Raw genomic sequence first — 14,445 nt, forward strand, 5'->3', positions numbered from 1 at the left:
GTCTGATCGGCTTTTCCCCGAATTCCTGACCCCTTGTCTACTTCCCCCCGAGTTCCAGGCCCTATACCTATGTTTTTCTTTGTATGAAAAGGGTCGGTTTGAAATGAGACATAAGACAGTCTTTAGAGTACGTAACCCACCGTCTTCTCAGATCGCTGGCCCTCTGCCCATGACGTGCCCATGGTGATCCAATCCCTGTCTCTACCTATTGGCTCTGGGGGTGACGGGCAGCAGGAACCCCGACTTGTCCATTGTCAGAATGGGCCTCTAGCATTCAAGCACAAAACACTCCAGTCTGTGGCACAGTGAGGGGCGGAGTGGGTGGGGCCTACCTTGCAGGGCCTCCCAGTGGTTTGGGTTTTATTTCGAGGGCACTGGGAAGCCACAGGACAAGGGGTGGGGACGTGTAATGGGTTGTGTCCCCCAAAGATATATCTAATCCCAACCCCCAGTCCTGGGAGTGTGGTCTTATTTGGAGGTGGGAACTTCGCAGAGGTAATTAAGAATCTGAAGACGAGAGCGTTCTGGAAGGAGGGTGGGTCCTATAGCCCACGTCTGGGGTCCCCATAGGAGAGAGGAGGCAGAGTTTGGAGACCCCGGACCCAGGGAAAGACCCTGTGGAGACAGGGGCAGAGGCTGGAGTGCCAGGGAGTGCTGACACCGCCGGAGGTCAGGGGGCAGGCCTGGGGCAGGTTCGGCCTTCCAGTCTCCGGAGGGAACCAGCACCCCGGTTTTGGAACTGTGGCCTCCAGAACTGGGAGAAATCCGTTTCTTTGTTCTGAACCAGCTTCGGCAGCCCCAGATCACTTTCCCAGGAGGCCATTTTGGCAATGGGTAGACGATCCACACACACACACACACACATACACACACGCGCGCGCGCGCACACACACACGAGTCTCCCTCTGGCCGCTGTGCAGAGAGCCGGCTCTCCGGGCAGGAAGATGGAAGCAGGAAGCAGGATAAGAGGCTACTGTAGCAGGAAGCCGATGCCTAGTAAATGAACCAGTGAAAAAGGAATGAGTGAACAAGTGTGGTAGGGGGCGGGGCCCGGCAGGGCGGGCCCTGCTCCTGAGCAGACCAGGGAGTGCAGGTGGGGAGTGCAGGTGGGGAGGACACAGCCGAGTGGCCAGTCAGCCTGGGCCCGGACAGGAGGGCAGGGCCCGAGTTATCTGCCTCCTCATGGGAACAGCTGTCCAACTCCTGAGTGTGGACGCAGACGACACAAAGCCTCCGTCTTCGAAGGCCCGACTCAAAGGCACCGTGGCCCTGAAGCTTCCACAGCTTCCTCCCACTGTCCACACACAAATCACTTCTCCCTCCTGTGCCTCCGGGGGTCCCCAGGAAGACCCTTTGCCCTGTGGCCTGTTCTGCCTTCTTTCATGCGCCCCGCAGAGCTGCTGCTCTCCAGCTGGACTGGGCTTTTGTCCCCCTTCCCTCCCCTTTCCCTCTCGGAACTCCACGGCAGGGGCTGGCCTCCCGTGACCTTCCAGAGAAGTCATGGCCCTCGGCCACTGAGCGGGGCAGTCTGTCTGCCTCCATCCGCCAGAACTCCGAGTCAGCGAGAAGCCTGAGAGGGCTTGAGACTCGCTTCCCTTTCTTGTCCTTCTGCCCCTGCACCATCGGGGACAGCCTGTCTCATCCTGTGCGTTTGTTACCGAGCCCTGAGCTGACCTGTGATGGACTGTAAGGAACAGCACAGGAGACGGGCCTGCGAGGCCCTGGACCTGCTCTGCCCAGGCGGACGAGCAGAGCCCCCTACCTCTGTCTCGGGGACCTCACTGCCGGTCGTGGGGTTGCAGCCGGGCTGCAGGACGGTGCCCTCCTCTTGCTTTTCCTGGCCTTTCCCCTCTTCTGGGGTGAGGCCACCCTCCACTCCTCCAGGAGGGCTTTGGGGGGTCTCCTGCGCCACAGCCCCCTCCTCCAGCTGTTTCGTGTCTTGGCTTTGTTGTGGGGGCTCCTCCTTGCCGCCGGCCCCCTCCTCCTTCACCTCTGCCGTGGACTCTCCCTGCTCCGAGGCTGGTCTTTCCTCTGAGGGGTTCCCACCCCCATTCTCCGCCTCTGTGCTGGGCTCCGGGCGTCGCTCTGCCGCTGCCTCCTGGGCATCCCTGGCAGCCTTCTCAGGCTGCGGGGCCTCCTCTGGGGCCCGGGCCTTCTCCTCCTGCTTCTCTGTCCTGCTGGACGTCCTCCTCAGAGGGGGCTTCTCGTGGGACCCCAGGGTCTCCCGCCCTTCCCTTCCCAGCGCCGCCTCACCAGGCGGAGGGGGGCCTGGGGTCTTGCTCTTGGACAGGAACACCTCGTCCCCGGCATCTTCCTGGGCACCATTCTCCTGGGACGGCTCTGGCACCCTGCAATCTCCCAGCTCCCCGCAGTCCGACTGCGACCTCCGGAACCGCCGGGAGGGCGGGCGCCTCTTGATGGAGCCCCTCGTCCGCACCTGGAAGACAGTATTAGGGAAAATTACCCTCAACCTGTACGGACAATAGGAAAACTGCAGGTCCTTTCGATGCCTGCCCCCCTGCCTCACAGGTTGGCCCGAGGACATCCAGTTTTCTGGGGAGCGGGGCCATCACTGCCTACCGATGACAGGCCAGAGCCCGGGGGCAGGGAGATCCCACGGTAGCCTGCACATTTTGTCCTGTGAGGTGCCTCACTTTCCACCCAATAGAAAAGGGAACCTATGATTTTGCTGCCCAGTAAACAGTGATCTGTTTGGCATCTAATTTAGCAATTTTATTCGAACTTCTGCTTTTCAAATTGCCAATAAATAGCCTGTTCTTCGAACATTCTCTGAGCGAGCTTCGCCATCCTGCAGGCTTCCTTGTAAACCGACAAGCTGAATAAAGCCTAGCCCTAGTCTGCACAGAGCCATGCTGTAACATTTTGAAAATTATGCCTTGACGAAGGTGACCCCAGTGCAGAAGAGGGTTAAGGGCCTGATGGTGGCTTGGCCTGGACACAGGGACTGCAGGGGGCAGAGCTGGACAGCTGGGGGCCACCTTCCTCCCTCAACACCCCCATTCCCACCAAGCTGACCCATCCTGGGAAAGCCAGGCAGCCAGGGCCCTTTCCTTTCTGGGAGTCGGATGCCCCATTATCAGAAGCCGGCCCTAGGCACACCCCGCAGAGCTGGTCGAAGGTCCTTCCCCCCGGGGAGTGTGAGTCTGAGGGGCAGGGCCGCCTTGGCCCTGCAGACCCCAGTGGGAGTGCAGTGGGAATGCTTATCTCCGATGCCCGACCTCACTCAAGGGGTGCGCCCTTTAGTAACGTACGAGTCCGTTAATCCTGATTTTCGTTAGTTTTACTTCCCTGCTGGCTTACATTTGGCTGGTGGTCCAGCCCAACCCCATCTCAGAGGTTTAGAAGGCTCCCAGGCCCTTTTTGAGACCACGGGGTGGCCAGCCCTGCAGGGGGTCAAGGCCCCGGCCCCCACAGCCAGCAGGGTCAGTCCTCCCTGCTCCCTAACTGCTGTCGGAACGCTAAAGCCCTGGCATGACGAGCAGGTGCCAGCACCTCCCTCCACGCCCCTACTCCCTGTCAATCCCCTGGGACAGACAAGGTGTCCCCTGGCCTCTCTCTGTCACCCTGGGCTGCAGGATACCCCCTCGCTTCTGCACCCCAGTTTGCTTCCTTGGGCCCCATCTGCTCCACACACGTGGCCTTTCTTTCCCAGATGGATTTTCCGGAATGGTCCAGAAGATGCCACTTTCTCCGGCCATTGTGACAAAGTCACCCCCATTTGCCGTTCCTGGGCATGAGACCCCCTTAAAGATCTCGGCTCTGCCCCCCATTTGGTGGACAGCTGCTCCAACCGGACTGGACTGTGTCTCTGATCTCCACCGCCTCCTGGCAGGGCCCGGCAGCCGAGTGAGGAAAGCACACAGAGTACCGGGCAGCGTCTCCAGAAGCCGGCTCTGTCCCTCAGCTTCTGCAAAGGGCCCAGCCTGCGTGTGCACTAACTGTGGTAGGAATGCTTTCCGCCGCCCTGGGGCACTAGGGAGTGGCCCCACCAGGCCAGATCGGGGTGTTTTGAAGTCCGAGGGACCCTGCCCACCCTTTTGCAAGAGTCACTGCCCAAGCCTTTAGCTCTGGTTTTCAGCTTCGACATAACTGCAGGTGGGTTCAGTCCTGAGTTCCCACCCCTCTTTCTACCATGGACCAACAGTGCTCTCCACCCCCCACACTGCCTTTCTGCTGAGGGATACAGGGGCAGGGGAGGAGACAGGCAGCCAGGGAGAGGGCTAGTCTCAGCTCAGGGGCCCCTTGCAGAGAAGAGACATTTCCACTCGGTTGACGACCAGCTCCGACTTCAGCCCAGACGTGCCCTCCTCTCCCAGGCATTTGCAGACCGACCGCAGACTCCGAACCCGGTGTCACCTTGTTGTAGCAGGGCAGGTGGCTGCCCTCTGGAGGCTGGTCGAAGCTGATGGGCACCTCCTCTGGCTCGCTGGCCTGCGGCCGCACGCCAGGGCTGCTGGGAGTGGAAGGCGGGCTGTGGAATGGAGACACCACCGCCTTGAGTCCGGGACTCTTGGGCGAGGCCCCTGGCAGCAGGGCGGCTGGGTCGAAGGCTAAATTGGCCTGTGGGGAGAAGAGAGGACCTTTTAAACAGGGGCAGGAGAAGAGGAGATGCCTGGCCGCGGAACACCTCCAGCATCCTGGAGAGGGTTGTCACCTGGGGTCGGGGGCGAGTTTGCTCCCAGGAGACAGTTGGCAATGTCTGGAGACATTTTTATTGTCACTACTTGCTGGGAAGTGCTACTGGCATCTCACGGGGAGGGACCGGGGATGCTGCTAAACACCTTTCAACCCACGGGCAGCCCCGTGGGGAGGGTCGGGGTGTGGGGTGTGACCCAGCCACACTGAAGCTCAGGTGCAGGAACCCTGGTCTAGAGCGGTAGGAGTCGGGTCATTACAGTTCAGATCTCTGGGTTTTACTCCCTTGTACGCTCTCCGTTGCATCACCTGAAACTCTTGTCTCCCCCACAAGACCGGGAGCAAGCAGCCCTGGACAGGGGGTTCGGCCAGAGCAGCTCGATGTCGGGTGCTGAATTGCAGCCCCATGTGAGGCTGACATGGTCGACGGCTGCCCTCAGGCCTCGGGGGAGAGGGCCTGGCTATTTCTGGAGTGTCCCCTGCACTGTGACGTCCTTTCCCCGTCAGACTCCTGAGGCGTTCTGTTACCGGCCAACCAGTGTTAGGTGTTAGCTATGTGAACTTGTGCTTGGCACGGGTCTGACTTGGCCCTGTGTCTCCAGGGAGAGACCTCATCTTGCAGGGCTGTTGGGCCACTAGCTGGTGTCAGAGATCAGCTCTCCATGCGCCCAAAGACGTGCCGTGTGGGAGGAGTTGGGGGTTGGGGGAGAGGTGGCGATGGGCACCGTGCTGTACTTACCTGGAGCTTCTCAATCAGAGGTGAGCTCTTCACCTTGACTTTGGGCAGGTGGCTCGCGTTGGGTGGTGATTTCTGCAGGGCAAATGGACCGAAACAGCCAGGTGAGTGAGGTGGAGGGAGTTGGGGTGCTGGTGGAGCCCAGAAGCCACAAGTGGCTGAGAAGTTGGTGTCACCACCCAGCCTCGGTGGCCTTCCGCCTCCTTAATCTCTCCAGTGGCTAGACCGGAGTCCGAGAGTCAGAGCGGGTGGGACAGACGTCAGAATGCAGGCCTCCCACCCCAGGAAGAGTGACTTCAGGGCCATCCTGGGGGAACAGCCTGCATCTGAGAGGGGACTTCTGCACGCCCCATGGCCTTCAACAACAGGAGCCCACGCCTGGAGGGGATTTCAGAGAGAAAGGGCAGAATGACACCCCTTCTGCGGGTCACAAACAAAATACGAAACCACAGACCAGGGGTGAAACCTGACAGAGGCATTTTGGAAATTCACCCCTGGAACTAATGATATTCTGGAAAATCCCGCCATAAACTGTCGTTTTCCAGAGCGTCGAATGTTCGTTTTGGTTGAGCAGACATTTGCGGAGGGTCAGCTGCACCCCGGGCCCTGTGCTGGGTATGTGAGGGCGGGCCTGCCAGTGGCAGGTGCTCCGGGGGACGAGCATGTGTAGAAACCTGGTCTGTCTTTGGTTTTATAGTACCTAGAGAGAGGGACTCCTTTCTGTTTTGTGCAAACCCCCACAGCTGAGTGGTTCCCCAGGTACACTGATCCTCACGTGTAGGACTGATGGTGATGGTGATGATGCTGATGATGAAGAAGAGGGAGAGGAAGAGGAAGAAACTTCATGTTCTTGGCCAAGCAGCAGCAGCAGCTCCGTGTTGTGGACAGAAGCCGAGGCAGAAAAGGGCCTTTCCTGTGGCTGGGACACCCACCGCGAGCCCTGCCCCTGGCCACCCCATACTGACTGACCTGAGTCACAGGAAGAGGAGCAGCGCTGACCCCTCAGAAAATGTCCTGAGATCACAAGTTCAGTGACAGAAGGAAGAGGCTGACTCGACAGAACCGCCGTGACCTGTGTAAGGCGCCCAGCCTCTCAGGAGGGAGGCGCAGGGGACAGTCCCTGCCTGGGACCCGCGAGGAGAACTCCTGCTAATTCCGCCTCAGCTCCCCAACCACGACCCCGGAGGGCGGGCTGGACTCGGGGAGGCCCAGGACAGCTCCAGCTCCAGCTCCAGCTCCAGCTCCCGGGTGCCTCTGGCCCCGAGCTCACATCGCCAGGCCTACTCCTCAAGCAATCCTTCAAGGAGCCTGTGTCGGTGGGGAGTACAAAGAGCTCCCAGCCCAGACTGGGTCATCCTCCATCACTGTGTCTGAAGGTGAAAGTTCACAGGAGCCAGTGTTTCTGAAGATGCCGCTTTGGAAACCGCAGCAGCGATTTTGCTGACCACGCTCTCCTTCTGTAGTACTGTAAACTCTTCTCCTCCCACCTGACCACTGCCCTCTGAAGACGGTGGAAATTTAGTGAGCCTGGCGCCTGCACCACAGGACGGGCCTGGAAACCCAGCTCAGGCTCCCCAAGTCCTGGAGGATTTGAACTGAACTGCAAAGCAGAATTCAGAAGGGCCGCTCATGCAGTTCCCAAGGATGCCAGCAGGTGGCAGCATCTCCCTCTCCTTTTAACCCGCAGCTCCAGGTCCGCAGCCAGGGAGGGTGGAGAAAAGCCAGTCCTCCATCCTCTCTGTGGCGGGACCTACGTCCATATAGAACATCCCAATAATCCCTCCAAGTTATGGACCTTTCAGATGGGGGCGTTTTCAGCCCTTCTCTGGGAAGACGAGGCAGGGTCCGTGGTCTGCAGGGGCTGCGCCCTCCCGTCTCAGGCCTGTGCAGCACAGGAGAGGCCGGAAGAAAATGGGGTGGGAAGACCCTTTCCAGCATTAGGAACCAAGGGGTTGCCTGCCCAGGGTCCAGCCCCCCAGCCTCCCGGCATTCGGGTTCCTGCTGGCAGAGCTAGGGCCGCTGCTCGTCCAGCTCAGCCAGGCAAGGCTGGACACTCATTTTATTTCCATGTGAATTCCAAAGGGACAAGAAGTCACTGCAGAGTGATGTCCTTCCTGCACGCAGGCAGCCTGTCTCTCCCTGCGGGGCTTTCCCTCTGACGTCCGCCCTGCTGTTGAGCCGGCCTTGGCTGTCCGGTGCAGTTTGAGTGCTGGGTGGTGCCTGTGGGGAGGCACCCGCTGCCCTGCCTCTCCCAGAGCCCCTGAACAGACCCGACGCCCTCCGCTTTTATCCAGCGACCAGAACGCCCCGTCCGGCCCCATCCTCTGTCTGGTGAGTGTTCTTGTCCCATCTGACAAAAAGGAGGCAGGCGTCTCTGGGGTCCTGGGGGCAGCCTCAGCCTGTCCCGGGACAGACCCCAAGTCCAGAGGGTGGAGGTCCGCAGGAGGAATTGGCTCTCAGCAAACGGACGTGTTGGTGTGTGTTCGGTCATAGCCTGGGCCGAGCCCCCCACGGAGCCACGGAATCCTGACATTAGTGCGGAGGAGACCCCACCAAAAAGCCAAGTGTTTCCACACCCGTGCTTTTGGCATCCCTGTCCCAGAAGAAGACCCCTGTTCGGCACGTGTGGGGCATTTTCTGAGCAGAATACGCCCTCCCCACCTGACCAGGAGCGGCCTGTGCGTCTGCCTTCTCTGACGGGCTTCTGCTAGGAACCCTTGGGCCGACGACAAGGTTTGGAAACCACGGACCTGCTCCAGTGTGGCACACTGGGTGGGGGGACACGGAGGTGCCCAGAGGTGGCCCCAGTTCACACGGGCGTCCAGAGTCTGCCGTCAGCCGCTGGTCCCAGATGAGAAGGGGGCAGTGGGGGAGGAGTGGGGTCTGGGCGCCGTCCCTGGCTTGTGGGCGTCCCAGGCTAGTCGAGAAAACAAGCATGCTCCTTCCCAGCAGGGACCACGGCCACAGTGAGGGGTCACAGGCCACGGGGACAGGGCATGGAGAAGCGGCTCTGGCAGCCAAACGAGGCAGTGAGCATCGGGGAGCCTCCAGCCTGGGCTCCATCTCGGGCTGTGACGAGGACACCGGAGCCTTTCCCCTGTGGGTCACGCGGCTATTTCTCTCTGAGGGCTGCAAGTTCCCTGCGCTTGGGGTGGCTCCCCACGACCCAGAGCAGGAGCCAGTCCTGACTGTCACGTCACAGTTCTGCCTGAGAAAAGTGGGGCCCCCTCTCCAGGCGCTTTTCTACATGGTAGATCATTATGTCAGACCCAGGAGGAAGAGTAACTTTCACAGCTCTTGGATTGCAGGGGTGGGGGGTAGGGCCTGCCCTCTACGCTGAAATTCCCAGGCTTGACCACCAGCTCTCCTGCCCTGACCGGTCAGTCCCAAAGGAGGCTCAGTAAGGGAGCATGGAAGGGGCCTCGTGGTCAGCATGGAGGACGCAGCAGGATTCATCCCTGAATCTAAAACGGGGACATCGCCCGCCCAGGGGTGGAGGGCTACACGTTTGAATTCCAGGCCCTCCGCTAGAAGAAGGAGGAAGAACGCTGATAAGCAGCATGCCTGCAGCACTTACCTCCTCTCCGTTCTGGCCCAGCTCTACTTTGGGGGGGAACAGGGGGAGGGAGCAGGGCGGTTTCCTTCTGGCTGGTTTACTGGCAGGTATCTGGAGGGAGGGAGAGTGACAGACACAGAGAGAGAGAGCGAATCAGGCAACAGGGAGGAAGAGGAAGGAAGTGGAGATGGTTTGAGGGGTGCTGATGGGTGTCCAGTGGAGGAGAGAATGCAGGGAGGGGTGGCGTGTCCTTGAGGTGGACCATTAACCGTGGACGTGAATTCCGAGTCCCCGGCCACGCATCTGGATGGCAGCCTCTCTGCTGCTGGTCCACCCGTGCTGCAGCGTCGGACGTGTCTCCCTGCCTTCCTTGCGGGCACTCCTGGGCTCCGGCAGGAGCCGGTGTGGGGACATCTTCTTTCTGAGCCAGCCCAGGCCTGGCACAGCTGGGCAAGCCCGAAGCCTCCATCAGCGGGAGATGGGGTGGCACTGGACGCAGACATGTGGCTTTGGCGGGCAGGGTGGGCTCCAGACCCTAATCCTTGCTCAGCTGGTGGGGAGCTGGCCCCGGCCCACCAGGGGTGACATTCCTCACATGCAGGGGACCCCTCTGTGGCTTCTCTTCCTAGTTTGGTAATGACCAAGCTTCCTCCCTCCCTCTCCTCTGCCCTGACCCGGACTTCCCCTTCCTCCAGGCCCCCAACCCCCTTCCCCGAAGCAGGGCTGTGAGGCCCCCTGGCTCACCTCCTTTGCTGCTGCTGCCTGCTCCCTAAACCGCCCAGCCAGCTGGGCCACAGACGGGGGCGCCGAGGTGTCCACATTGGCGTTGGCCTCTGCGGGTCTTTCCTGGCAAACAGAGGGGAAGCGACAGTTAACAGAAGCCGCGCACTCGGCTCAGCTCAGTGTCCACACCGGGGCCACCCCGGGCACCTATTGGTGGCCACAAGCTGGGTGCCCTGGTGGTGGGGTCTTCAAGCTGCATTTTGCAATCGGCTCCTACCTGCGAAGTGTTTTTTTTTTAAAAAAAAAACAAAACCAAAAACATTCAGTCAAGCACGTTCAGTGGAAGTGGAGGATGTGCTGGCCCTGGCTGTGGCTCTGGGGAGCTGGAGGGGCGCCCAGGGGTCCGGGAGGCACACGAGCCTGGGCTCCTCATTCTGCGGCACCGGTAACGGTGCTGGAGCCCCCTTCCCTCAGTCCAAGAAGGCTGTGGGAAAAGGGTGCCCATCGTGGCCGAGTTCACCCCATGTCTGAGGTCTCATCCTCTCTACTTCATGGGGTGCCTTGGGGAGGGGGTGTTCACCTGTTCAACTACCTGGCGAATTAATAAATACCCGGCACAAGAGGCAGGCAGCCTGGTGAGGAGGAGCAGACGGCCCGGCTTCAGCCGCTGTGTTGTCCATCTGTCCCCAGCTCGGTGACCTCGGGCAAATGACCTTAGTGCCCTTCCTTACCGAGACAAGGGCAGTAGCAGCACACCTGCCTGACGGCTGGTCTGGGGACTGACTGCTTCTCCGTAGGAAGGGCTGGGACGGGCCTTCGCAGGGGCTGTCCTGACCTCGGGGGCGGCTCTGCCCCAGGGCCCCGGTGCAAGTGCGGGGCAGGCGTCTGCACACATGTCCTCGCTGACACGCCCGCCCCTCCGACCCTCCTGCTCCTTTTTGCTGAAGGAAGTAGGTTCCCTGAGCGGGTCGTGCCCCTGCTCTGCCTCCAGTGCAGGTGACCAGTGTAAGGTGACCGTCCCCGCCCCCCACCAAGGTGCCTACAGGCTCCCTGAAGAGGCCAAGATGCACCCCGGACTCTGCTCACTCCCACGGGCTGTCTGTCACCGAGATGCAGCGGGGGAGTCAGGCAGTGCTGGAGGTGGCCTCCCCGCTTCTGTGAAGTTACACGCTGCCTCCGTGACCACCGGGTTTCAATACTGTTCCTTACGTGTCCGGTCCCAGGGCCACTACGCTTCTGTTTGTGTGACCAGGACAACGGCATCGATTACACAGGCTGCACACCCCTCCAGGCACACGGCTGCCGGGCTGGGAAGGGCTGCCGAGAGGGTCCAGCTGCGCTCTCCCCCGGGGTCACAGCCTACAGAGACAGGGCATGCACCCTCCAGCGGCAAGCCTGCTCCCCCACGCCACACACACTTCCTAGGCCCTCATTTTTGTGCTAGAAGTGTCTCCATGCTTTCTGATTTCGGTCCCCCCCAAAATGAGAGTCATCAGCCCTGCTCAGGCGCAGCCCCACCCCCACTGCCCTCCCTTGGTGACGTAAGGTGCACAGGATGGCCCTGGCTGGGTGGCTCAGTGGGTCGGAGCATCGTCCCATAAAGTGAAATGTTGCAGTTTCGGTTCCAGTCAGGGCTCACGCCTGGGTTGTGGGTTCGGTCCTGGTTGGGGTGCGTGGGAGAGACAGCCGATAGGTGTTTCTCTCTCACATGCCTGTCTCTCTCTCTCTTTCTTTCCTTTCCTCTCCCTCTAAAATCAATAAGCCTGTTCTCCCGTGAGGTTTTAAAAAATGTACACAGGACGAAGCTCTGTGGGGAAGGCTTGTTTAGAGATGGGGAAACGAAGGCCCTGGGCCTTCAGATCTGGGAACAGATTCTGGGGGAAAAGACAGGTCCCCTCTACTGTTTCCGGCTGTGGTTCAAGTTCATTCCCGTCCCTGCCTGGACACCAAATGCTGACTCCACATAAAGACGTGAACGGATTCACCCCAAGTCACGACGCCGGAGTTCCCCAAACGCCAAGAAAGCCAGAGGCCCAGGGGGTTAGTGCCCAGGAGGTGGGGTGGGGGGGGGGCAGTGTGACCAATTGAGCCGATCGGTTAACTTCCATCTAACTTCCTGCCCATGGCGCGGATCGGCCTCTCTGTCCGCTGCTATTTATTGCTCGGTCCTGCTGACCACGCACTTCACCGCGGCTCCAAAGGCACCCGTCGCTGGCGGCGCAGGAAGACGCATTCCAGATAAAAATAGAGCCTCCGGGAATCAGAAATCTCTCCCGAAACCCCCTGTCCCGAAACGGGGCTTGGCTAGGGCTCAGGGACGAGGGAATGACCTGGCTTCTGGAAGCCTTCGGGGCTTGAAAGCTGGGTTGAAGGAAAGACGATAATTCACCTGAGTCTGCTTTGCTGGAGCCCAGTGAGTGGGTTTTCTGTAGAGTGTCTGCGGGTGCCAGAGCTTGCCCAAGCCTGGCAAGTCCGACCTCCAGACGCCTCTCAGTCCCTGTGGAGGGCTGGTCACTGCCTTCCCACAGCTGGGCTCCCTGCAGCCCAGAGAGGGCAAGCAACTGAGGCAGAGTCACACAGGAGAAGCCCCGGGGCAGTCTGGGAAACACTCGACCCCAGCCCTGCTCAGGCAGCAACGGGCATCAGTTAAGGAACGCCATTTCTGCAGGTGCTTTGCACACTGTAAAGTGATCTATAAATAGTGAGGCAAGGCGGAAGGCACTGGCCTTGGGGAGGGGCAGGGGCCAGTGGCTAGGCCTGCCTCTCTGCCCTGCAGTTCCAGGGGTACAACACCTGACCTCCTCCAGGGCTCCACAGCTCAGCACCCCAGCCCCAGGCTGGGGAGGGGCATCAGCGGCCGCAGGAGCTCCCTCAGTCCTGCTAAGGCCACGCTCTGGCCTGGACTGTGTTCCCAGTTCTGGGAAGGACTTTGGTGGCCCCGCTTTGCCCCAGATTTTCCTAGGACCCCTCAGCCTCCCCAGGACTATGCATTCTTTCCCTGCTCCTAAGAGGTGCGTTAAGTATTTAACACGGAGCCAGGATGCAGGAAGTCCTCATCGAAGGGAGCTTTCTGCCCTGCCTGTAGTGCCCGGGGCTGGGCACCTTCCCCCAGAACCCTAACCCCCCCACCCCCCTCCCCGTCTCAACCCTCGGGCCACGCCCACTGCAGCCCCTCCCTGCCTGCATCCAGCCCCTGCATCTGGATCAGGACTCTGACCTCAGCTTGGCCTTTCTTCTCAGGCCAGCCTCCATGCCGCCTGCCTGCTTTCTGGGCCATGTCCCTCTGTGTCCTGCTTTAGCTGACTCCCATCGTCACAGATGGCAGGCCTCCAGTCTGCCTGCCCTGCCCAGCTCTGCTGGTCCACTCGGTGACCCTGCCTGTGGCGGCTGTGACTTGGCTGAGGCCAGAAGCCACCAGCTTTGGTGCTGACCTTCTGTCTGTCTGGGCCTTTCTTCCGAGGACTGGGCAGCCCTGGGTCTGGGTGCCTGGGACTCCCCCATACTGTTGCAATGTTGAGTAAACGCACTTTGGATGCTGCCAGCCGTCCGCACGGTGGAACCTTGGCGCCCAACCCTGTCTGGTTCCACCTGCCTCCCTGCTCCACCTTTCGTCCATCCTCCTCCTGGGCCCGAGGTCTGCGTGGCTCACCGCCTCTACACCTTGCTCTGGGGAAGCGAAGAGGGGCGGGGGGCTCCTTATCTACAGCTTGGGAGGGGAACCATAAGGGGCTCTGCCTGGGGTCCCCCCTCCTGGCGAAAAGGGGGTTTCTCTTGCTCAGCAAAAGCAGACCAGGTAACTGCTAGCTTTGGAGTACAAGGTGTGCTTGCTTCTTTTTCTTTCCTTTTTTTTTAAAAAAAAATGTATTTATGTTTTAGAGAGGGGAAAGGAGAGGGAAAATGAGAAGGAGAGAAACATCGATGCGTTGCCTCTCGTAAGCCCCCAACCATACATGTCCTCGCTGGGGACCAAACTGAAACCCAGGCCTGTGCCCTGACCGGGAATCGAACCGGCCTCCTTTTGCTTTGCAGGAGGACGCCCAAGCCACATGGGTCAGGGTCGTGCTTGCTTCTCTGTTCCCCTAGAACTAGGAGGCGTCTCAAGGTGTGCACCCCTCCCAGGATGACCACACCTAGACCATCCCGTCCCCTCTGGGATGCTACAATGGTTCCAGAATCTTCTTTACGCTCTCATCTTATCCTGACTCTTCAGTCCCCCCAACATCCCTCATCGCCACGCAGGTGGGTGGTGGGACGCACAGGGCTGGGAGGCAGCCGGCCTGCAAAACCTACGCAGGCACGCAGAGCCGCTGCTCCGTGGGGGACCCTGTCCTCAGGGCACCTGGTGGGGCTCCTGTCACTCTGAGAACAGACCTGCCGGAGGAGGAAACGCCTAGCCTTGCTCAGTAACGTGCTGTTCAAGTAAGTGCCACACTGGTGACCTGGACCCCAGAGCTCCGCCTCCGTCCCCAGCAATGTGCCCTCCCCGCCCATCCCAGACCTCCTCTGGAGGAGCGGCTTTCCCCACCTCCCACCCCAAACCTGCGCTCCTCCTGGCCCCCGGCAGCACAGTGGACGAGACAGGGCGCTCACCACCCCAGCACAGATGAACGAATAGTAACTCGTGAAATGCCGTGGAAAGGATAGCAGGGGCCCTTCGTGTCCCTGGGGTGTGGAGGGACCTGTCGGAGGGGGTCATTGGCGTTGTGTCCCAGCTGGGGAGGGGTGGACGGGAGCCGTTCTGAGCAAGCCGCAGGCGGCAGGGGCACGCTGGGTA

At 60.4% G+C, this 14,445-nt stretch overlaps 1 protein-coding gene and 1 long non-coding RNA gene across 5 annotated transcripts in view; one reads left to right on the forward strand and one right to left on the reverse strand.

Moving 5' to 3' along the window:
- The window catches only part of LOC128779587 (uncharacterized), a 48,332-nt gene that overhangs the window by 16,606 nt on the left and 17,281 nt on the right, over positions 1–14,445 (forward strand). The gene's annotated exons all lie outside the window — the stretch shown is intronic.
- RCSD1 (RCSD domain containing 1) overlaps positions 1–14,445 on the reverse strand; it is a 47,530-nt gene that overhangs the window by 6,491 nt on the left and 26,594 nt on the right. For 2 of the 3 annotated variants that reach the window (XM_053914419.1, XM_053914420.2), the window contains exons 2-6: positions 9,693–9,794; positions 8,970–9,059; positions 5,396–5,467; positions 4,378–4,581; positions 1,763–2,437 (exon numbers count right to left, since the gene is read on the reverse strand). In XM_053914419.1, coding sequence (XP_053770394.1) covers positions 1,763–2,437; positions 4,378–4,581; positions 5,396–5,467; positions 8,970–9,059; positions 9,693–9,794 — 1,143 coding nt within the window. The remainder of the gene's footprint in view (positions 1–1,762; positions 2,438–4,377; positions 4,582–5,395; positions 5,468–8,969; positions 9,060–9,692; positions 9,795–14,445) is intronic. The other variant, XM_053914421.1, reaches the window with a different exon arrangement.

Source organism: Desmodus rotundus, chromosome 12, assembly GCF_022682495.2.
Source record: "Desmodus rotundus isolate HL8 chromosome 12, HLdesRot8A.1, whole genome shotgun sequence".
NCBI lineage: Eukaryota > Metazoa > Chordata > Mammalia > Chiroptera > Phyllostomidae > Desmodus > Desmodus rotundus.